This window comes from Odocoileus virginianus, chromosome 2 (genome assembly GCF_023699985.2).
Source record: "Odocoileus virginianus isolate 20LAN1187 ecotype Illinois chromosome 2, Ovbor_1.2, whole genome shotgun sequence".
Taxonomy (NCBI): Eukaryota; Metazoa; Chordata; class Mammalia; order Artiodactyla; family Cervidae; genus Odocoileus; species Odocoileus virginianus.
Window position 1 is genome coordinate 20376973 of NC_069675.1, and position 24086 is coordinate 20401058.

Below are 24086 nucleotides of genomic sequence, written 5' to 3' on the forward strand. Positions count from 1 at the left end.
TCGCCACAACTAGAGAAAAGCCCACATAGCAATGAAGACCCAGCACAGCCAAAAATAAGTAAATAAATAAAACCATTAAAAAAAACCATACATGTGATGATATAAGTATAGACAGGCAGGGTCTGTATCCTGAAGAAGTCTCCCTGATAATACTAAGTCCTCTTTCATCTACCTATCCTAAAAGAGAGGCCACTGAGACTATCAAGTACTGCTAGGACCCACACCACAGTAAAGTATTACCGCTAGGACCCACGCCACAGGAGAGCGTTACCCCTGGACCGCTGGGACCCACGCCACAGGAGAGTACTCAGGAAGAGGTAGTTGGGGTTACAATATGACTGTGTTTCCTTCAATTCTCCCACAAGTGATGAAAGCAAACCTGGAAAGTCTGTGCACTGCAAATGCTGACACTGTAAATTCCGGCCTGTGCGGCTCCACCAGACCTGAGCCAGTGCATTCCAAAGGATCAGAGTCAGGAACTAGGGAAGCTTCTCGTCCAGGTGACCAGTATTGCTCGTCATCATAATCAGGCTCATCATCTTCTTCTTCCCCAGAAACACCTCTTCTGGCAAAAGTAACATTTTCATATATCATATATTAATTTCTACTTGCTTCAAAGAAAAAATTGGTAAGGGTCTAAGAATTCACGGAACCAAACCACACAGGATCCTGACCACTATTGAGTCACTGATTTAATTCTTTATTGACCTAATAACATATATTGGCAATTAATAGCATGTATTACGTGCCAGGCACTATGTTAAATGTTTTATATGTACTATCTCTTTGAAAATTTTCACAACAACCCAGCCAGATACTACTGGAATCTCCATTTTTTTCTTTCCCAGATGATCAACTAAAACTTAAAGAGACAATTAATAACTAAAGGTTACACCGTAAAGGACAACTAGTTGCTGAATAATTGTTCTTGTTTTTCTCTTGGCTCACTTTCAACTAGTTACATAGCCACAACACGATAGTACTGACACAGTATTCCAAAGATACACAGGACCCTCACATTTTATCTTCCTCAATATAATAATTTATTCAAATATAATAATTTACTCAGATCCAGCATCTGCATCTTGTTCCTGCAGGTCTCGGAGAAGAGCTTTCACTTTTTCTTGATTCTCAGAAGTCATATGTAGAGTCTGCAGGGGCACTTTGGCTTCGGGCTTCCATTTGGGGCGTGCATCCCCTTTTCTCACGCTACTGTTACTAGGTCTGCAAAGGACACAAGAACAAAATTACACACTTATTTGTTATCAGAATTTTTACACTCTCCTCAAGGTCTCCATACATACACAACATGATTGGATTGTCATGTATCTTATAAAAGGGGACATGAATGTGGAGAGAGCCTCCATTTTCTACAGTATTTACTCAACTTCATTATATTCTAAACACTGGGAAAAAGCCTGATCAAATTCTTCATCATTAAATCTTGCTTCACCAACTCAAGAATCTTCTGGGGAAAGCAATGCTGTGATGACTCCTGCACCAGTGGACTTTCACAAGAAATATGCTATGTACAAAGAGTATATATTTCACTCTATTTGAGGTACTTAATCTGAAAACAACTAAGAGTCCTATCTTGTGACTATTAGGCCCTATTTTTTGAAATATTTATTTAAATTTTTTACTTCCTGGTTACAAATATAATAATACACGTTTACTGTAGAAAAGTAGAGAATAAAGAACAGAAAACATCTTAACTAATATCATTCCTTTTCACATACATTTTTTATAAAATTATCCAGCATATGTAATTTTTTATAATCTGCTTTATTTCCTTATTAAAATCAAACTGGCATTTCCCCCAAATTAAACATTTTCCTACAACTTAATTTTTAAATTTAAACACAGAGGGACTAGAATTTATTTCACTATTCACTAATCTCATTTTTGGAATTTAGAGTTTTTTAGGGACACTTTTTAATATTTAAAAAAATAATGGATTCTAAAGTTTACCTTTACTCACTAAGTTTCTTTTCTTTTTTTCACTCGGCATGTTTCATTATAAATTTTTACAAATCTAGGGAAATGGTAGAAACTTCTCTGTACTGAAAATCCAACATATTACTAAGACTTTGAAAAGAACCACACATAAATGAATAAACAAAAGAAAAGAACCACACATTTACACTCTCTCAACCGGGTAGCAAAGGAGAAAATAGAAGAGACTGGGATTTTTAACCACATAATTACAACTGCTAAAAGAAATGTTATCCAAAATTCATCATTTCTGCCTTTTGTTTCAAAGAATTGTTAATCTATAAAAATGTATAGCATTTATTAAGATTCACCAATAACTGTTAACACCTGCCATACTTATATGCACACACACATTTACACCCTTCTCTTATTTCCTCTCTATATGCACACATATATATGCATATATATATAAATGTTCCCCCATATAGACACATGCATGTTCTCAACCATCTGAATGTAAGCTGCTGACAGCATATTCACTCATAAATACTTCTGCATGTTATTTCCTAAGAACAGAGACAAACTTTTATATAACCATAATACTATTATCACTCACAAGACATCAATATTTTATATTGATCTCATCTAACATATCATTTAATTTTATATTGGTATCATCACATCATGGCAAACATGGAGAAACAAAGGAAACAGTGACAGATTTTATTTTTTTGGACCAAAATCACTGCAGATGGTGACTGCAGCCATGAAATTAAAAGACACTTGCTCCTTGGAAGAAAAGCTATGGCCAACCTAGACAACATACTAAAAAGCAGAGATGTTACTTTGCCAACAAAGGTCCGTCTAGTCAAAGCTATGGTTTTTCCAGTAGTTATGTATGGATGTGAGAGTTGGACCATAAAGAAAGCTGAGCACTGAAGAATTGATGCTTTTGAACTGTGGTGTTGGAGAAGACTCTTGAGAGTCCCTTGGACTGCAAGGAGATCAAATGAGACAATCCTAAACGAAATCAGTCCTGAATATTCACTGGAAGGACTGATGCTGAAGCTAAAACTCCAATACTTTGGGCCACCTGATGTGAAGAACTGATTCATTGGAAAAGATCCTGATGCTGGGAAAGACTGAAGGCAGGAGGAGAAGGGAATGACAGAGGATGAGATGGTTGGATGGCATCACCGACTCAATGAACATGAGTTTGAGCAAGCTCTGGGAGTTGGTGATGGACAGGGAAGCCTGGTGTGCTGCAGTTCATGGGGTTGCAAAGAGTCAGACAAGACTGAGCAACTGAACTGAACTGATATTCAAAGTTCCTAATTGCCTCAAATCACATCTACATATTTTCTTATTATCTAGTTAAAAATGACATTAAGTTATCTGTTTTTCAAACTCCTTTAATTTACTTCCCTATTTCCTGATATTGACTTTTTTTTTTTTGATGCACTCAGGCCAGTTTTTTTGTAGAATTCTCATAATTTGGATTTATCTGTTTCTTCATGATAAGTGAAAAAAAGGGGTGGGGGGTGGGGGAGACCTTCCATATGCTATTTCATCTACCACTTATTCGTAAACCTCGAGACTTTGCCTTCCTTCCTGTTACTAAGGATGAACCATTCTTGATCCTAAAAGTCAGTCCCTCTGTTTGTATATTGTATCTCAATTTGTTCATTCTCCTCAAGGAAATCATTCCAGCACTTATCCCCCTCTTTACATCATCAGTTCTTCATTCTCTTTTGAATCACTTCCACCAGCATACATACACGCTATGTAACATCTACCATATTAAAAAAAAAAAAAATCTTCCCTTTGACTTTATATTCCCCTCAAGGTATTGTCCTATCCATCTTCCCACCCCTGCCCTTTACAGTAAAACTCCCCAAAAGTGTTCTCTAAATCATGTCTTTGTCGCCACTTTTTATATTCTCTCTGAAACACACTCTATACCAACTATACTATACCAAACAGCTCTTGTCTACCCACATTGCCAAATCCAATGGACAACAGTCAGAACACATTTTCCTTTTCTTTTGGCCATGCTGCACGGCTGGTAGGATCTTAGCTTCCAACCAGGGATTAAACCTGGGGCCCTAGCAATGAAAGTGCCAAGTCCTAACCACTGAACCACCAAGGGAACTGCCATTTTTCTTGACCTACTAGAAGCATTTTTTTAATACAACTTGTATATCCCTTTAAAGTATCCAATCCAATCTGATTGGATAACCCCCTTTAAAACACCTTCCTTCCTTCCTTCCATCTGACTTCCAGAAATCAGCTTTTAGTTTTCCTTCTACTTCACTGGCAACTTCTCAATCTACTTTGTCTGATTCTCCTAACCTTTCAACCCTAAATCCTAGAGTGCCCAAGGGCTCAAAATTCAAACCTCTTCTCTATATCCTATCTCATTTAGTCTCATAGCTTTAAATTGTACTTACTCAGAAGGAACTCATACATTTACTTCTCTAGTCGAGATCTTGCTCTTGAACTCCAGACATATTATTAAACTGTCTAGGACACTGCCACTGGGAGAGTACCTTCTAACTGGTCTTCCTGCTTCCACTCATGTCCCCTTGCAGTCGATTCTCCACAGCACACTGAGGCAGGGCTGCTGAGTATGGACGCACAGACTGCACACTATGCAAAGGGTCCTGAAGCAGAGCAGGAGGGGACAGCAAGAGCTGAAATCCAATGTGTTCTCTGCTTGCCAAGACATGCATTCTGGAGCTATAACTGACCAGAGAAAGGGGCATTTTCTAATTCACATTCACCATTTTCTAATTCACATAAAAGGAAATAATTAATGGCAGTAACTCTGGCCAGAGTGATTGATGACTGATACTCTCACCTCAAACCCTTCAATGGCTTCCCATCTTACTCAAAGCAAAAGCCAAAGTCCTTATAATAGCTTTTCAGCCATGGTACACAACTTGGCTCAATCTACTTCAAAATGCTGACAAACCTCAAGGTTGGTGCTTGAAAGAAGCTTTTCAGGTAGATAAGGTGCATCTGCAGAGTACATTTTGCAAAATGCTGGGCTGGATGAATCACAAGCTTGAATCAAGATTGCTGGGAGAAATATCAACAACCTCACATATGCATATGATAACACTCTAATGCAGAAAGTGAGGAGGAACTAAAGAGTCTTTTGATGAGGGTGAAAGAGGAGAGTGAGAAAGCAAGCTTAAACCCAACATTCAAAAAACTAAGATCATGGCATCTGGTCCCATCACTTCATGGCAAATAGATGGGGAAAAAGTAGAAACAGTGGCATTTTATTTTCTTGGGCTGCAAAATCACTGCAGATGGTGACTACAGCCATGAAATTAAAAGAGCTTGCTCCTTGGAAGGAAAGCTATGACAAACCTAGACAGTGTATTAAAAAGCAAAGACATCACTCTGCTGACAAACATCTGTATAGTCAAAGCTATGATTTTGCCAGTAGTCAAGTACGGACATGAGAGTTGGGCCATAAAGAAGTCTGAGCACCAAAGAATTGATGCTTTCAAACTATGGTGCTAGAGAAGACTCTTGAGAGTCCCTTGAACAGCAAGGAGACTACATCAGTCAATCCTAAAGGAAATTAACCCTGAATATTCATTGGAAGGACTGATGCTGAAGCTGAAGCTTCAATGCTCTGGCCACCTGATGCGACGAGCTGACTCATTGGAAAAGATCCTGACGCTGGGAAAGACTGAAGGCAAGAGGAGAAGGGGATGACAGAGGATGAGATGGTTGGATGGTATCACTGACTCAGTGGACATGAGTTTGAGCAAATTCCAGGAGATAGTGAAGGAAGGGCAGTCTGGCATGCTGCAGTCCATGCGGTCACAAAAAGTTGGACACGCTTAGCAACTGGACAACAACAAGGTATATCTGAACATGAGATGACTGACATAAACAGAACAGATGTTTTGGCTTTCCTTGTCCCTTTCATGGTGGCAGCAGAGGTGGTCTTTTGAGAAGGTGTCAGATATCTGTGAGAATATATATCTGCCCCATAGAGAATTTCTGTAGAATTCAATTCCATTATTTAAAATAGTTTTTCTACCAAACAGCCCCAGGCTGAAGATTGACACAGGAACTAGACTAGCTATTCTGCAACTATCTTAAGACAACTTTGTGAACTGTGCTTTAATTTTCAAAGGTTATGTTAAAATCTCAATTCTTTTGATTAAAGATTATACGTTCCAAAGCATCCTTTTAAAAACTTGAATTTTGGGAATACTCTGGCTGTCCAGTGGTTAGAACTCTGCGCTTTCACTGAAGAGGGCCCAGGTTTGATCTTTGGTAAGGGAACTAAGCCATACAGCAAGCCACACAGGTTGGCCAAAAAGCCAACTAAACAAATAACCACACACAACGAAGAAAACCCCTTGGTTTTATGTGCTTAGTTCTTCTACAATAAAACATTTTAGTAACTAAATCTGATCCTGTTGACAGAAAACAGATCAACGCATTCCTAAGGATCAGGGAGTTTATTGCAAAGGGCATGGGCGAGTTTTGAAGAACTGCTGGTTACAGAGATGACTGCATTTGTCAAATTTTAGGGTGAGCTTTACTGAATGTAAATTACACTTCAATAAACATGATTTTTAAAACTCAAAAACAAAACAAAATCCTTACACTGGCCTATAAGATTCTACACAGCACAGTCTGATGAATCTAACTGCCTAACACTTCTTACCCATCCATGCTAGCCACATGGCTTCCTTTTCATACCCTAAATCTTCTTAAAACTCCTGCCTCAGGAACTGTTTTCACTTGCTATTCTGTCTCAAACATTCTTCGCTTAGATAGATTCATGGCTTACTCCTTCACTTCTTTTGTGTCCTGGCTCAAACGACACATCAAGAGAGAAGTCTTCTCTGGTCACTCCACAGAAAGGAGCAACCATTTACCAGCAATCCAGTCTGGCATTTTCTATTCCTTTGCCCTTTTCTCCATAGTACTTACCACTATTATGACACCTTTGTTTACAGTTTTTATATCTCAAACCTCCTTCTACAAACACCAGGACAATATTTTATTCGTTGTTGTGATCCTGGTCACTAAAAGACTGTCTGGCTCACAGTAGGCACTAAGTCAATATTTCCTGCGTGAATGAACATCTAAGACCCTAAGAACCTATAAAGAAAGTGTTTTCAGAAAGAATGGAGCTGCATCTAACTCAGCAGTTAGATTCTTAGGTCAGCAGCTAATGTGAAAATATAGCTTTAAATTATTCTGGAAGATTTCTTAAAAAGGAATCAAGTTTGAGACTGATATATTATCTTTCAGTATGTCCAAAAATTACCATTTTTCATTTAGAATGGAAAAAAAAATGTAGATTCTCTGGTTGTATTCCAAGTGAAGTATTTGGTTATGGTACAGACTATGTATAAGAAATATGTATCTAAGAAATACACATTAATATCACATACTCAGTGCATCAAGAAGCTTAAACTATATAAAGCACTTGGACACTGAGACTGACAGGAATGAGCACCTTCCTCTCTCATTATCCTGCTCATGATGGAGCTCAGATTCATTCAGTGGCAAGTTTAACTACTTAAATACCATTTGTTCTTCTTTATCTTTTTTTCCTGAATGCATACAATTGAATTCATTTAAATTAAAAGCCAGGTATGATGCAGTTAAACTTCAGCACTCACCTATATTTCTAACCAATATTTAGTTGGTAATTATTCCCACAAGAGTGTGTGTATGCCTGTGTTTATATACATAACTCTAAAGAAGTCTCACTATCTCTAAAAATTTAAGTAAACATCTTAAAGTGCAATTTGAAAAACAATGAGATGCATAACATGCAGTAGAAAATCTTTACTTTCATTAAACATGTATTAGAATTATTGGAATTTATGCAGAGTACATCACGTGAAATGCTGGGCTGGATGAATCATAATCTGAAATCAAGATTGCCAGGAGAAACATCAACAACCTCAGATAGGCAGATGATATTACTCTTAATGGCAGAAAGCTAAGAGAAACTAAAGAGCCTCTGGATGAGGGTGAAAGAGGAGAATGAAAAAGCTGGCTTGAAACTCAACATTAAAAAAACTAAAGTCATGGCATCTGGTCCTATCACTTCACGGCAAATAGAAGGGGAAATAGTGGAAGGAGAGATAGATTTTATTTTCTTGGGCTCCAAAATCACTGAGGACTGAAAGTAAAAGACGCTTGCTCCTTGGAAGGAAAGCTATGACAAACCTAGAGAGTGTATTAAAAACAGAGACATCACTTTGTTGACAAAGGTGGTCATATACAGATGTGAGATTTGGATCATAAAGAAGGCTGAGTGCCAAAGAATTGATGCTTTCAAAATGTGGTGCTGGAGGTAACTCTTGAGAGTCCCTTGGACTGTAAGGAGACCAAATCAGTTAATCCTAAAGGAAATCAACCTTGAATATTCATTAGAAGGACTGATGGTGAAACTCTAATGCTTGGCCACCTGATGTGAAGAGGTGACTCACTGGAAAAGATGCCGATGCTGGGAAAGGTTGAAAGCAAAAGGAGAAGGGGCAGCAAAGGATGAGATGGTTAGGTAGCATCACCGACTCAAAGGACATGAATTTGAGCAAACCCTGGGAGATAGTGGAGGACAGAAGAGCCTGGTGTGCTGCAGTCCATGAGGTTGTCAAGAGTTGGACATGACTTAAGTGACTGAACAACAACAAAACAACGTTCACTAATGAAAAGTTGACTATGAGAGAAGCCTGGGTATGATATCTATCTCTGGTCATCACATTAAGCTTCAGTAAATATTTGGTTGATCGGTTGGAAAATAGATAATTCATCAACTAAGCAGAAGGGATACAGCCAGATCTCATTTGGGGACCTTCAAACTACAATGCCTAAGAAATACTTAATATAATTTTCAATTACCCTCACCATTTCCAATATTTACTTTTCTGTAATATTGATTACAATAACAATATTACACTCAATTTACAGTGTCATATGGAAGTTAAAGTTAAGCTCAGATTTCAATGCTCACCCCTCTCCCAAAGGTGTTATTTACCATCATGCTTTTAAAAAAATTCACAAAGCGGGGGACTGCAGGGCTTTAAAATAAGAAGAAGAGTAACTTAGCCAGAATTACTTGGCATTTTCCCTCTTTGTCTTAATAACCATCTTTTGTCTCATACATTAGGAATTGGTACTGTTTTCATATTGGAACATTCAATGAGTATAATAACCTGGATGAATGCCTTGATTCACTGAAGATACAAAAGTCATCGCCATCGTCCCAGATTCTACTTGATGCCTTTCTATTGCCACCAATACCACCGCCACTGCTGCCGCCCCCGTGAGATTTACTAGCATGGCTCCTGCCTCCTCTTCCTCCTCTGGAAGACCCTTTTCCACCTCCTTTCCCTGGCTTGCCTTTCCTTCTTACTGAAGAACTCATTTTCACCTGCAAGAGAAAAAAGTAATACAGACATCAGAAAACCAGATAGGTATAATAATTCTTTTTCAAAGTTAAGGATATAGCCTACTTTAAAGAAGAAAAAGGAAAACACACTCAAAGGGCCAGTTTAGAAGACGCATGAACACCCTGCTTCACAAAAGATTAATAAGCACATCTTCCCAGGACTAATATTTAATAAGTTTCTCTGACACAAGTTTCTTAACCAGGAGGTGCATCAGAAACACATGGAGAAGTTTTCAAATCACACATGGGGTGTGTAGGGTCCCATGCTACATTCTAATTTGGTTAGGTCTGGCATGGGGTTTAAAAACCCTAGAAGAGATGTTTCGTGTATTTAATATATGATTTGATAAATAAAATTTATATTTACATATATATTTTTAGAAACAGCTCTGGCTAAGAGATTGTGCCTGGAGGGGAGTAAAAGTGTAAAACTCTTGTATGCGATCCAAGTTAAGAAGCTATCAGCTTAAAGTAGAATGTTATAAGATGTCTTACATTAGCCTCATGGTAAAAAACAAACAAATTACACATTAAAAATCTATAGCAAGAAAGAAACTATAAAAGAATAAAAAAATTTTTTTCATCTATAGTAGATATACAAAAGATGAGGAGGAAAAAAAATCAAAGCATACCACTATAGAAAATCATCAAATCATAAAGGAAGACAGCAAGAGAGAAACAAAGAAACAAAAGATCTTTAAAATGCCCAGGAAACAACAATATGGCAGTAAGTCCTTACATCAATAATTACTTTAAATGTAAATGGACTAAATTCTCCCATCAAAATACATAAAATAGTTGAATGGATAAAAAAATAAGACTCAACTACATGCAGCCTGCAAGAGAACTGCTTCAGCTGCAAAGACACACAGACTGAAAGTGAAGGGATGTAAAAGATAGTAAATGCACATGGAAAGGAAAAGAGCAGGGGTAGCTATACTCAGACAAAATAACCTTTAAGTCAAACACTGTAACAAGAGACAAAGATCATTATACAAGGGTAAAGGGGTCAATTCATCAAGGGAATCTAATGATTATAAACATTTATGCTCCCAATATCAGAGCATCTAAATATATAAAGCAAATATTAACATAATTGAGAGGAAATAGCCAGCAATACAACAATAATAGGAGACTTTAATATCACATTTTCAACAATGGTCCAATCATCCAGAAAGGTAATCATCCAATAAAAGAAAAATTCGACTTGAACTACAATAGACATACACAGAACATTCCATTCAAAGCCACATGAAATATTTTTCAGGATATATCATATGTTAGGCCATAAAACAAGTCTTGACAAATTTAAGAAGAATGAGAACAAATCAAACATCTTTTGTGATAACAATGGTATAAAACTAGAAATCAATAAAAGAAGGAAAACTGGAAAATTCATAAACATATGGAAATTAAATAACATGCTCCTGAACAACCAGTGGGTCAAAGACAAAATCAAAAGGAAATTTTAAAATATCCTCAAACAACTAAAAATGAAAACACAACATACCAAAAATTATGGGATGCAGCAAAAGGAGTTCTAAGAGGGAAGTTTATCACAATAAAAGTCTATGTTAAGAAAAAGAAATGATCTCAAATAAACAACCTAGATTTACATCTTAAGGAACCAGAAAAAAAGAACAAACTAAGCTCAAACTAAGTCAACTAACTACACCCAAACTAAGTTCAAAGTTAGTAGTATGCATAACAGGAACACCAGAAGGATAGGAGAGAGAGAAAGAAAAGAACAGAAAAAATATTTAAAGAAATAATGAAAGAAGACTTATCAAATTTATTGAAAGACAATAACCTACACATACAGGAAGCTCTAAGGACTTCAAATAGGATAAACCCAGAGATCCATAAATAGACACAATACATAAAAATGCTAAAAGTTAAAGGCAAGAAGTCTTGAAAGCATTTAGAGAAAAACAACTTGTCACTTACAGATATAAATCCAGTAAGATGTACTTTACAAAAAAATACTATAGGAATTTGTTTAAGCTGAAGAAAGTGACCCTAGATGGTAATCTGAACTCACACAGACAAAAAAAGGAGCACCCGTAAAGGTAAAGGTAACTATGTAAATACAAAACAAAATCAACCCCCTCAAAACCTACCAAACAGTGTATATCCATATTTTCTTCTTTCTTCACATAACTGATTTAAAAAGCAACCATATAAAATAATATGTATATGATATAATAGTGGGTTTGTGATATGCAAAAATGTAATGTATTTGCTGTAACAGAACAAAGCAGGTTGGAGGGAGCATAGATGGACTGGGTTAATAACTATAACAATGTACAGTTGGGGATGCAACCTAAGGTTTCACTGACAGATGAATGGATAAAGAAAACATGGTAGATATACACAATAGAATATTACTCAGTCATAAAAAAGAATGAAATAATGCCATTAGCAACAATATAGATGGACCTAGAGATTATCATACTAAATGAAGTAACTTAGACAAAGACAAATATCGTATGATATTGCTTACATGTGGAATCTTTACTGCAAAAAGGAGGGGAAAGGCATATAGCTATATGAGAGTAACATTTCTATATATTACCAAAATTGAGTTCGTATAAATGTGAAGTTGACTCTGATATGTTAAGAGGTATACGACAAAATCCTTGAGCAGTCACTAAAAAGTAAGCCAAAAATTAAAAAAAAAAAAACACTAAAGAAATTAAAATACTGCATTAGGAAATATTTATTGAATAATTTAATGCAAAAGAAAACAATAAAGTAGGAACAGTGAAACAAAATAGACATGAGATATATTGACAACTAAAAGTGGAATAGAAAAAATAAATCCCCCATACCAATAACAATATTAAATGTGAATGACACAATCCAATCAAAAGACAAATTATTAGTGAGTAAAAACAAGATCCAAGTATATGCTGTCTATCACTTTAAATTCAAAGATACAAATAAATGAAAAGTATAAGGATGGAAAAAGAGAAATCATGCAAACAGAAACCACAAGAAAGCTGCAGCAACTACGCTAATATCAAACAAAATAGACTTTAAAGCAAAAAAAATCTTGTTAGTGATAAAGAAGAACATTTCATAAAGATAAGAGAGTCAATCCATGAGGAAGATGTAACAATTATAAATATTCTGTACCTAGTAACAGAGCACCAAAACACATCAACCAACAACTGACAGAAATGAACAGAGAAATACACAACATATAACAGCAGGAAACTGCAATACCCACATTCAGCTATGGTAAAAAAAACTACACAGAAGATCAATAAGGAAACAGAAGACTTGAAACATAGTAAAAGCCAACTTGACCTAAGAGACCTACAGAACATTCTACCCAACAAAAAATATACATTTTTCTTATGTGGACAAGGAAAATTTTCCAGGATAGACAATATACTAGCCTATAAAACAAACCTTAATAAATTCAAAAAGACAAAAATTTAAAAAGTATGTTTTGCAACCAAACTAAAATGAAATTTGAAATCAAAAGCAGAGAAATAACTGGGAAACACAAATATGTAGAAATTGAACTAGGTCTCTTGATATTCCTTTCTTCAAAATCCCAAATAATTATACATATTTATTGTTTCTTTGATGTTTATCTCCCACCCCCACCCCCTTCTCAGAAAGCTCTCTGAAGGCAAGGAGTATATCCATGTTGATTACCACTGTACCTCTAACAGTGTATAGCATATAAGAGGAATTCAATATGTATTTGAGGAATGGCTGAGGGTTGAATAAATGATATGAGAATAGACAGCCATTCATTTATTTATTCATTCCACAAATACTTATTGAACACTTATTAAGTGCTAGATTCTAGGGATACAACAGCAAAGACAACAAAATTCTTGCCTCATGAAGCTCATCCTCTAGAGATTAAGATGACAATAAACAAATATACAATATTAATTAAGGGCTATGAAGAAAAGAAACTGAGTCTTTTTTCAGATAGAGTGGTCAGGTAAAAGTGATCATCTTTCTGAGATCATATTTGAGCAGACATGTGAACATGCAGAAAATGAGTCATGAAATATTTGTAAAAAGAACATTCTAAGCAGAAGCAATAGTAGGTGAAAAGGGTCCAAGTCCAGAATAACATCTTCAATGCAGTGGGCTGAACAGTGAGGAGTCTTGTGGGTCTGCAACACAGTAAGCAAAGGAGATGTGGTCAGAGAGCAGAGATGTCCATATAAGCCCTGGGAAGAACTTTGAATTTTATACTAAATATAATAGAAAGTCAATAGAGAGCAAAGGCAAAAGCCTGGTATGACTGACTTCGGTTCTAAAACAATTACTCTAGCTGCTATGTGAAGAATAAAACAACTGTAGGGAGGTGAGGAGAAACTACTCAGTTGTTCAGGTAGGAGATAAAAAACAAAACTAACCGAGGAGTTGGACTACAGAGGGAACAAGTAGAGTTGAAAAGTGGCCATACAGTCTCAATGCATTTTAATGGTAGATGAATTTTAATGGTAGTCTAGAATTACTGTAAAATTTGAGGGCCTAGCTTAACTAGGTGAATAGAGGTTCTGTGTTCAGCCATGTGATCAGAATGGGAATGTGAAGTGAAGTGAAGTCGCTCAGTCGTGTCCTACTCTTTGCAACCCCATGGACTGTAGCCTACCAGGCTCCTCCGTCCATGAAATGTTCCAGGCAACAGTACTGGAGTGGGTTGCTATTTCCTTCTCCAGGGGATCTTCTCGACCCAGGGATCGAATCTGGGTCTCCTGCACTGTGGGCAGACATTTTACCATCTGAGCCACCAGGGAATGGACAGGAAAAGATATAGGGAGTGTCACAAGTTCAGAATGGATGTTACACTGGAGATGCCTTCTAGACATTCAAATGGAGATGTGTAGAACATAGCTGGAAATATAAGTCTGCATGGAGGGGAAAGATTAAGGTTATTTCAGTTAATTCTGTAAAACTCCTAGACGGTAAATATTATTTTCTGTATTTTATAGAGGAGGAAACTAGAGTACAGATAAATTACACGACTTGTCCAATATCACTACTATAGAAGCAAAGCCTGGAGCTAGGGTGTGAAATAATCCCTTTGACCCCAAAGCTGAAATTCTTTCCCCCATACTTCCCTCTTACCGCCAAACATGTACTTTGTATCTTCAATTCAAAATTTAATGTTAAGCCAGCCCCACTTTGACTTGTGCCTGGGCCTTAATTTATAAAGGTGACTGAGTGCTGACACAGAGAGATTAATACCATCAAAAGAAAAAGTTTAATGTTACTTACAGCTCTCCTAAAAAGGAGAGGTCTGTCTGCCTCCGTAGGTCATGCCAGGGAAGCACCTGTGTCAGGAGCAGGCAGAAAGGAGTAAGGAGAAGGCCACCCCTCAGCCTTTCTTGGTTTTTCCAAAGGAAAGAAGAGGCCAGGCAGGGAAAACAGCTTAGGACTGGCTACTTTGAGTAATTCCCATAGGCTCTAAGGTCTAGGGCTTGTCCCTAGTTGCCTGGTACTTGGCCCTGGACTGATTGAGGGCAGGTGAACTACAGGCTTGGTAGTTAGACAAAGGAGGTTGTTGGAGGTAAGGCGGGCAGGATTGATTGGTGTGCATTTGAAAGGCATGCTGTCAGATTAATCGTTAATTAGCCAGTCCTGGGAATGGCAGTTTTTCCCTGGTCAGGCAGGCCCCATAAGACGCCAAAACATCAGAAATCCATTTAGCCTGGGAAGATCTCAACTATTTTTATTCACACGAGAACCTAAGTTTGGCTACCAGAAACAGAATCACCAAGATGGGCGCTGAAAACTGACCACAAACCATTCCCCTCCCAGGCAAATCTCTGACTGAACCCACATATTCAGCTCCTTGCAGATACCCAGACCTGGTACCTTTCTTCCAGCATACACCGTAGCCAATCCTCTCCCCAAACAGCCACCAACGGGAGATGGAGCTAAGACACAGGAAACGAGCCCGAGGCCCTCCAATTCAACCCTTTATCTCGCAGAATTCAGCTCCCCGGCCTCAGATGTACACCCCTCAGCCGTCGACCCAGGCCAGGCCTGGTCGCAGGCCTAGGATCCTGCTGCTCCAGACTCACCGGCCCTTGCCAGACAGGGTAGATCCCACCAGGCCGGCAGTCTCCTCAGACCCTGCCCACTGCGGGAGAGGCTGACGGTGGAAAGGTCCGCACACTGACCACCAGGGAGACGCGCGGACCACGCACACGGACATACATCCCTCGTCCGCGGAAGGGGCGACTGTCCCGGGGTTGGAGCGCTGCTTCCCGGGCCACCTGTTCGGACGTGGCGCCCAGCGGCCAAGGGCCCTGCCTGGGCGCTGCCACCCACCCGGACCTTACCTGGAGCGGCTCCGCAACGGCCCAGCTACAGCGGCACAGCCCGGGCGCCTTCTGATTGGCTCAACCTCGGACCCCTATTCGCTTCCGGGTGAGAGGTGCCTGGTCGCCCTAGCAACCATGTCGCACCCGGCGCTGAGCTACTGCTTCCGTCCCTGCAGGCCACGGAGCTGGCGGCCCAGGGGGAATCGCAGAGTCCAGAAAATCTGTCCCGCAGCCCTGTGTCAAGTGAGTGCCCCATCCTCTCAACGTCTCTTAAGTAGAACTCGCAGTGAGCCGGCCCCTGGCAACTCCAGTAGGGATGAGACAGATTTCCTGAGCCACGGGTGGGATGGGGGTGCAGAGAGAGCCCCAGGAGCGGGAATCTGGAGACCTGCATTCTAGCTCTCATTCGGCCGTCGATTCGCTGTTGTGACACATTAGGCCAGTGCCAGCGTACTGCCAGTCTGCACCTCTTAGGTTCCCTTCTAGCTCTTAACATTCCAAAGTTTCGGGTGTGGAACCATTTAAGGGCAATTGACACACACACACACTATAGTAGGGATAGACCAACACACACAGACAGACGCACACACACACACTACAGTAGGGATAGACCAACACACACAGACACACACACACACTACAGTAGGGATAGACCAACACACACTACAGTAGGGATAGACCAACACACACTACAGTAGGGATAGACCAAGCGTGTTGTGGGGGCTCTAGGGATAGACCCAGAGAAGGCAATGGCAACCCACTCCAGTACTCTTGCCTGGAAACTCCCATGGAGGAAGTCCATGGGGTCGCAAAGAGTCAGACACAACTGAGCACTCTCATTTTCACTTTTCACTTTCATGCATTGGAGAAGGAAATGTCAACCCACTCCAGCGTTCTTGCCTGGAGAATCCCAAGGATGGAGGAGCCTGGTGGGCTGCCATCTATGGGGTTGCACAGAGTCAGACACGACTGAAGCGACTTAGCAGCAGCAGCAGCAGCAGGGATAGACCACACACACACACATATACAAACTACAGTAGGGATAGACCAAGAGTGTTGTGGGGGGTCCTAGAAGAGTCTGGGGATGAGGGGAGATATGAAAGATTTGTCAGGTGATCTCTGTTTTCCTTTATGCCTCTTTCTGGGAAAAATGTTCAACCTTGTATTCCAGTTCACTACTTTTCAATGGTATTCATTCTGCTCTTCAGCCCTTCTAAAGAGGTTTATTTCAACAGTTCAGTTCAGTCACTCAGTCGTGTCCGACTCTTTGTGACCCCATGGACTGCAGCACACCAGGCCTCCCTGACTATCACCAACACCATCATCAACACCTGGAGTTTACCCAAACCCATGTCCATCGAGTTGATGATGCCATCCAACCATCTCATCCTGTGTCATCCCTTCTCCTCCTGCCTTTAATCTTTCCCAGCATCAGGGTCTTTTCAAATGAATCAGCTCTTCACATCAGATGGCCAGAGTATTGGAGTTTCAGCTTCAACATCAGTCCTTTCAATGAACACTCAGGACTGATCTCCTTTAGGATGGACTGGTTGGATCTCCTTACAGACCAAGGGACTCTCAAGAGTCTTCTCCAACACCACAGTTCAAAAGCATCAATTCTTTGGTGCTCAGCTTTCTTTATAGTCCAACTCTCACATCAATACATGACTACTGGAAAAACCATAGCCTTGACTAGATGGATCTTTATTGGCAAAGTAATGTCTCTGCTTTTCAATATGCTGTCTAGGTTAGTCATAACTTTCCTCCCAAGGAGTAAGTGTCTTTTAATATCATGGCTGCAGTCACCATCTGCAGTGATTTTGGAGCCAAAAAAATAAAGTCAGCCACTGTTTCCACTGTTTCGCCATCTATTTGCCATGAAGTGATGGGACCAGATGCCATGATCTTAGTTTTCTGAATGTTGGGCTTTAAGCCAACTTTTTCACTCTCCTCCTTCACTTTCATCAAGAGGCTTTTTAGTTCCTCTTCACTTTCTGCCATAAGGGATACCAGTGCTCCCTTGGTATCTCTAATTTTCTTGAAGAGATCTCTAGTCTTTCCCATTCTATTGTTTTCCTGTATTTCTTTGCACTGATCACTGAGGAAGGCTTTCTTATCTCTCCTTGCTATTCTTTGGAACTCTGCATTTAAATGGGTATATCTTTCCTTTTCTCCTTTGCTTTTTGCTTCTCTTCTTTTCACAGTTAAATTATTCATTTCCTAAATTGTTAATTATTTTTCATAAGTGTCTACGCCTTTCTCAAGGCTGCTGGACTCTCCCTTTCTGATGATGTTTAAGTCTTCTGTCTATTTTGTTTATTAACTCTGTTTCCTCAGAGGGGATGAGCTTCCAGTCTTAACTGGCACTCAGGTTAGTATTCCAGTTGAAAACATCAGTTCTCTTGTCCGACCCATAGAGATTCTGATTCAGCAGTGTGTAGTAGGGCCTAGCAACTTGTAAAGCATCCTAAGTGATTCTAATGCATGGGCCACACTTTGAGTAACATTCTAATAGGCTGTTGTTCTAGAAGTTATAGTTTACTTATCATCTCCAATATATGTTTTCTTCAGTATTGGAAAAAATTATTTTCTAATATTTTAATCGACTAAATGTCCCACAGCTTGAGGCATAGATTCCATTCCACCCACTACCCCCCAGTCCTGTGGTTTTCTTTTTTCATTTTTTACCTGTCTTCATTCCAATCTCATTCTGTTTGGACCCTACTCCTTCCCCCGCCTCGTCTCACTCACTATCTTTTTTTCTATTCCTACTGCCAGTTCTGAGATTGCTCACTCTACCTTATGTCTGTGAAATAATCCATAGATCATATACCCAAGAGAAATAAAAACATATGCCCATACAAAAAATTATACATGAATGTTTATAGTAGCATTATTCATTCTAGCCAAAACTGGAAACACTCAACTGACCATCAACTGATGAATGAATAAATAAACAAAATATGTTATTTTTGTACCATGGACTATTCAGCAATAACAAGTGATAAAATACTAATACATGCTGCAACATGGATGAAACTTGAAGCTGAGTAAAAGAAGCTACTCACAAAGGACCACATATTGTATGATTCCATTTCTATGAACTGTCTGGATTATACCAGTACATAGAGACAGATTGTAGATTATTGTTTGCCAGGGTCTGGGGGTGGGGTTGGGTAGGTTTTAGGGTAATAGAGAGCAACTGATAATATGTACAGGATTTCTTTTGAGAGTGATTAAAATATTCTAAAATTAGATTGTGGTGACAGTTATACAACTTGAGTATGCGAAAACAAATGAGTTTTGTATACTTTTAAAAAGTAATTTTTGTGGTATGTGAATATATATTAATAAAGCTGTTAAACAAATAAAAATAGATCATCTAGACAAAATTATTTATTTCCCCAGAACCCTACACTCGACTATCGAAATGCCAAGTAAACATGAATATAAATTGAGTCTATTTGGTTGGCTCTTCCAGCAAATTTGTTATAGGTCTTATAACATAAAAATGTTTAAGCTTGAGACTTCCCTTATGGTCCACTGATTAATACTTCACCTTCCAATGCAGGGGGTGTGGGTTTGATCCCTGATTGGGAAGCTAAGATCCCACATGCCTCTCAGCCAAAGAACCAAAACATAAACCAGAAACAATCTTGTAACAAATTCAATAAAGACTTTAACAGTTGTCCATATCAAAGAATAAAAAACTTAAAAAGATATTTGTTTATGTGATTTTTCTTAAATCTTTTAAAACAGCTCCTGAAGTATTTAAGATAAACTTTATATTTCCAAATGGAGACAAGTATGGTAAGCATACATTTCAATTACTTTTTTCTATATAGATTAAAATTAAATAGCTTAAGAGTGCAAAACTGAGACTGTCACACTTGATAAAAGTACTGTTGACATATTGACTCCATTAAATAAAATCACACAGAAATACTAATGGAGAGAAAAAAAGATACTAATGGAGGAACAGATTTTAAATCTTAAACTCTAAAGTTCAGTATAGACAGTGTGCCTTGGAAACCTATGGGAGGGCCATAGCCATGTGTCAGTCTTCCAGGTCCTTGAGTCTCAATGATTTAAAGGTCCATGGAGCGCCTCATCTTGGTGCTAGGAAAGCAGAGAGACCCACTGTGATGCAGTTCTGATTAAGGTTGAACATACTTTAATACTTAGTCAAACAGGGTTCCCGTTTATAATCTTCAGTATTTCTCTCTCACTTAGATGGGGACTGTACAAGAACATCTTCTGGAGTCATTGAGAGAAATGGAATAGGTATTCATACCACTCCGAATGGGATTGTCTACACAGGAAGCTGGAAAAATGACAAGGTATTATTATTGTTTTGAATATTGACAGTGGATAAGTAACTCGGTTGGTTAAATGATTCCTGGCATTTCACCATTTCAAAAAACGTGTATGAGTAGACCATGTAATAAAAATAACAAATTATTATATTAATATATATGAATATAAGGAATAGTATGAAACTCATTCAGAGAGCTAATTGTCATCATCTTTCTCATTTCCTATTCGTTGAACAAACTAAACTCATTACATAATTTTCTCATTTAATCCTCATAGCAGCCTAATGAGTTCGATACCATTCATATTGCTGTTTTACAATTGAGGGAAATTCGGCCAGATTTCTTGCCCAGCTAGTAAGTGATGAAACAAAAATATGTTCTTGGGTCTGCTTGAATACAAATTTCTGTCCTTAACTTCTTTGTGCCATTTCTGGGCTAACTAAACTGGTTGGCCTTTAAGATTTTTGATATATTCAAGGTATCTTGAGGAGCCCTGTTGTTATCATTATGGACCTCCAAGATGTTCAAGTGCTCCAGCTCAGAAACACTGTGTCAGCTTCACAGAGACAGACATACGAAGGACAATGATAAAAATGTTGTCTTATTTTTGTGGAAATAAAGGGTGATACAATGTTAGATTAAATAATAACTAAGTGGATGACAGACATATGTGTATACTTTTTAGAAATATACTAATGAAACTGAAGATTAGTTACTGAGGTCATTTCCTCTGTTACAAACAGATGAATGGTTTTGGAAAACTTGAGCATTTTTCAGGAGCAGTATATGAAGGACACTTTAAGGACAATATGTTTCATGGACTGGGAACTTATACATTCCCAACTGGGGCAAAGTACACTGGAAATTTCAATGAAAACAGGTGAGTTTAAAATAAAAAGTCACTGTAGTCTAAGAGATATTTCTCAGGCATATTTGCCTAAAAATTTAGTTAATGCTAAATTTCTTTTATAATGTATTTAGTTAAAATATACTTATATTTTAGAAGAATTGTTGGATTATCATTTTAGGGAAAAATGTTATGAGAGAGGCTAAGGCCATCATGAGCCTCCAAAACATATCATTCCTAGTGATAATCTATTAGATTTTTCATTTATTTCCTCTGACTTCTTTATTCCTATGGAACTTTTTGCAGTCATATTGGAAATGGAAAGTTTGTTGCAATTATTGAGAAAATTTAGGCCAAAAATTATTTTCGCTTGAAATATCTCGACAAGGTTTTTTTATAGTTTTAAATTTTATTTTATATTTTCTTCCAGTTTGAGATGTAATTCACATACAGCACTGTATCAATTCAAGGTATACAGCATAATGATTTGATTTACATATATCATGAAGTGATTACCACAATAAAATAATAAAAAAAATTTTTCTCTTGTGATGAGAACTAAGGATTTACTCTCTTAACTTTTATATATAACATACAAAAGTGTTAATTATATTTATCATCTTATACATTACATTCCTAATACTTTATTTATCTTGTATCTGGAAGTTTATACCATTTGACCACCTTCATCCAAATCTTCACCCCCGCCCTCACACATCTTTATAAACTTAATCCTCACACCAACTACTATGTCATCCAGAGGTTTCATGTTCATTTATAACTACTCCCTTATTATTTCCAGAATTAAAAATGCAACCTAATTGTTATGAAGTGGTTGATACATATTGAGGCGGGAAGGAAAAGGTTCATCTATTCTATTGCCAAGTCTGTGATGACAACATAAAAACTTTTCCCACTGATATTAATAAAGGGAGAAAACTCTAACCCATGGGATAAAGGTCTGTTTGGTTCTGTGAAGCGCATTTTCACCACTCCAGAGTCCAGAAAACACTAGCATAGAGCATAGCATCTCACACATAGTTGAAGATCAATAAACATTTGTTGAATAAATGAACTAATTAAGTCAGATAACCAATATAAACTTTTCATTTTGTGACTGTTTTGGTTTTGTCTAAACTAAGCATATGTAATCCTAAAATCTTAAAATACATAAAAATTTGTATAATGACAATATTTGTTTGGAATAGTAGTATTTTTTTTTTTTTGTAGGATATAAAAACAGGATGTCAGGTTTTAAATCAAAGTTTGAAAGCAGAATGATATAATTCTTCAGACATAGTATATAATATACTGGACAGTCTTATACCTGGACTGTAAATTTCTAGTCTTGTTAATGAACACACTTATTTTTTACTGTTGCAGGGTGGAAGGCGAAGGACAATATACTGATATCCAAGGACTAGAATGGTGCGGTAACTTTCATTTCACAGCTGCTCCAGGCCTGAGGCTAAAGCTCCATATGTAGATAGCCTGCATTAAAGTTATAATGTGGTAATTGCAGCTTTTACTTGTAAGGAAAACAATCTGTCATCTGAAATAACTTCATACACTATCTAGTTACTTTTGCCAATAAAACCATCAGTCATTTACACCTTTTTGAACTTTCTTTTGATCATCTTATAATTAATTTAAAATATTTTATGTGGGGACTTCCCTGGTAGTCCAGTGGTTAAAACTCCGTGCTTCTACTGTAGGTGGCGCAGGTTTGATCCCTGGTCAGGGAACTAAGATAGTACATGCCAAAAAAAAGAAAAGAAAAAAAAAAGAAATTATATGATTCAATTGAGAGTTTGTTTGTTCATTTTAATTTAAACTATGCAGATCTTGACAAAGTCAGTTTCCAATCCTGTACCTGAATTTTGTCATCTTTAAAAAGTATATCTATGTCTTAAAGGAAACTATCAAGGAATGAAAAGACAGTTCACAGAATGGGAGAAAATACTTGCAAATCATATATCTGATAAAGGTTTAGTTTTCAAAATATATACAGAACTCATATATAAATATACATAAATAAAAAGACAGCCCAATTTAAATACGGACAAAGGATTTGAATAGGCATTTTTTCAAAGAAGATATACAAATGTCTAATAAGCAAACAAAAAGATAATCAGCATCATTATTTTTTAGGGAAATTCAAAGCAAACCCACAATAAGATACCATTTCTCAATCACTAGTATAGCTATGTTAAAAACACATAATAATAAAGGTTGGTCTGGTGGGAATGAAAAATGGTACAGGACTGTGAAAAAGTTTCTCAAAAAGTTGATATATAATTATCATATGTTCCAGCAATTCCTAAGTATGCACGTTAAGAGAATTGACATGTATACAAATGTTTATAACAGCTTCATTCATATCAGCCCAATACTGAAAACCCAGGTGTCCCTCAACTGATAAATGGATAAATAAAATGTGACATATCTGTACAGTGGAATATTTTTCAGCCATAAAAAGGAATGAAGTACTGACATATGATATAGCATAAACCAGCCTTGAAAACATCATGCTAAGTGAAAGAAGCCAGTCACAAAAGGCCACATATAATACTTTTATGTGAAGTATCCAGAATAATTAAATTCATAGAGACAGGAAGTAAATTAGTAGTTGCAAGGGAGGGAGGAATTGGGAGGCATTGGGTTTCTCCTTGGGGTGATGCAAATGTTCTAGAATTAGTAGTTGTACAACTTGTAAATGCAAAAAACCCCTGAATTGTTCATATTAATATTAAAAGGGTAAATTTTATGTATGTTGTATGTAAGGAAGCCACCCCAAATGTGCCACCCCAAAATGTGTCTCTTTGGCATGAGTATTAATTTAGGGAGATTTATTTTTAAGAAACAAGTCTTAAAAGTCTTTCTTTTAAGTCCTAAAGTCTTTCTTTTCATCTGCCCTTTAACTGCCTAAAGAATTTAGATAAAGCATCTATTGCCAGAATAGAGGTATCACCAGAGATATCTGCAAAGGATTTAGGCTAGGTGTGGTGGAGGAAACTCAGCAAGACCCAGACATTTAGAGTCCACTCTGTCTCATTGTCTCACCCTGGCCCAACAAACAGTTGTTTACCAAACATTTGCTTTTCCAACTTACTTGAATTGCCTTCCTTTGAAGTCCCAAACCATTACCCTCAACATCCTGTTTTGTCTTTAGCTGAAAGTGGTTTTTAAGGTCAGGGCTTTGACCATTTTAGTGAGCTATTCGGTATTCCCGA

The 24086-nt window shown here is 37.7% G+C and overlaps 2 protein-coding genes across 7 annotated transcripts in view; one reads left to right on the forward strand and one right to left on the reverse strand.

The window, feature by feature from the left end:
• The window catches only part of DHX57 (DExH-box helicase 57), a 56377-nt gene extending 40577 nt beyond the window's left edge, over positions 1 to 15800 (reverse strand). For 4 of the 6 annotated variants that reach the window (XR_002317841.2, XR_002317842.2, XM_020913755.2 and 1 more), the window contains exons 1-4: positions 15709 to 15800; positions 9147 to 9364; positions 1066 to 1224; positions 380 to 565 (exon numbers count right to left, since the gene is read on the reverse strand). Coding sequence is in view for 4 of the 6 variants with exons in the window: in XM_020913755.2 (XP_020769414.2) it covers positions 380 to 565; positions 1066 to 1224; positions 9147 to 9358 (557 nt within the window). In the remaining 2 variants the exon portion in view is untranslated. The other 2 variants (XM_020913757.2, XM_020913756.2) reach the window with 2 other exon arrangements.
• On the forward strand, positions 15295 to 22465 carry MORN2 (MORN repeat containing 2). Its single transcript, XM_020913753.2, has 7 exons — positions 15295 to 15465; positions 15553 to 15741; positions 15804 to 15933; positions 19450 to 19500; positions 19924 to 20030; positions 20750 to 20886; positions 22237 to 22465. Exons 1-7 carry the CDS (start codon positions 15295 to 15297, stop codon positions 22337 to 22339), a joined length of 888 nt encoding a protein of 295 aa, XP_020769412.2. The 3' UTR covers positions 22340 to 22465.
• The last annotated feature ends 1621 nt before the right edge of the window (positions 22466 to 24086 follow it).

Coding starts and splice junctions, on each gene's coding strand:
- MORN2 (XM_020913753.2), top strand. CDS start 15,295: ATGGAGCTAAGACACAGGAAACGAGCCCGAGGCCCTCCAATTCAACCC. Junction 20,031..20,749: donor GAAGCTGGAAAAATGACAAG/GTATTATTATTG, acceptor TGTTACAAACAG/ATGAATGGTTTTGGAAAACT. Junction 20,887..22,236: donor GGAAATTTCAATGAAAACAG/GTGAGTTTAAAA, acceptor TTACTGTTGCAG/GGTGGAAGGCGAAGGACAAT.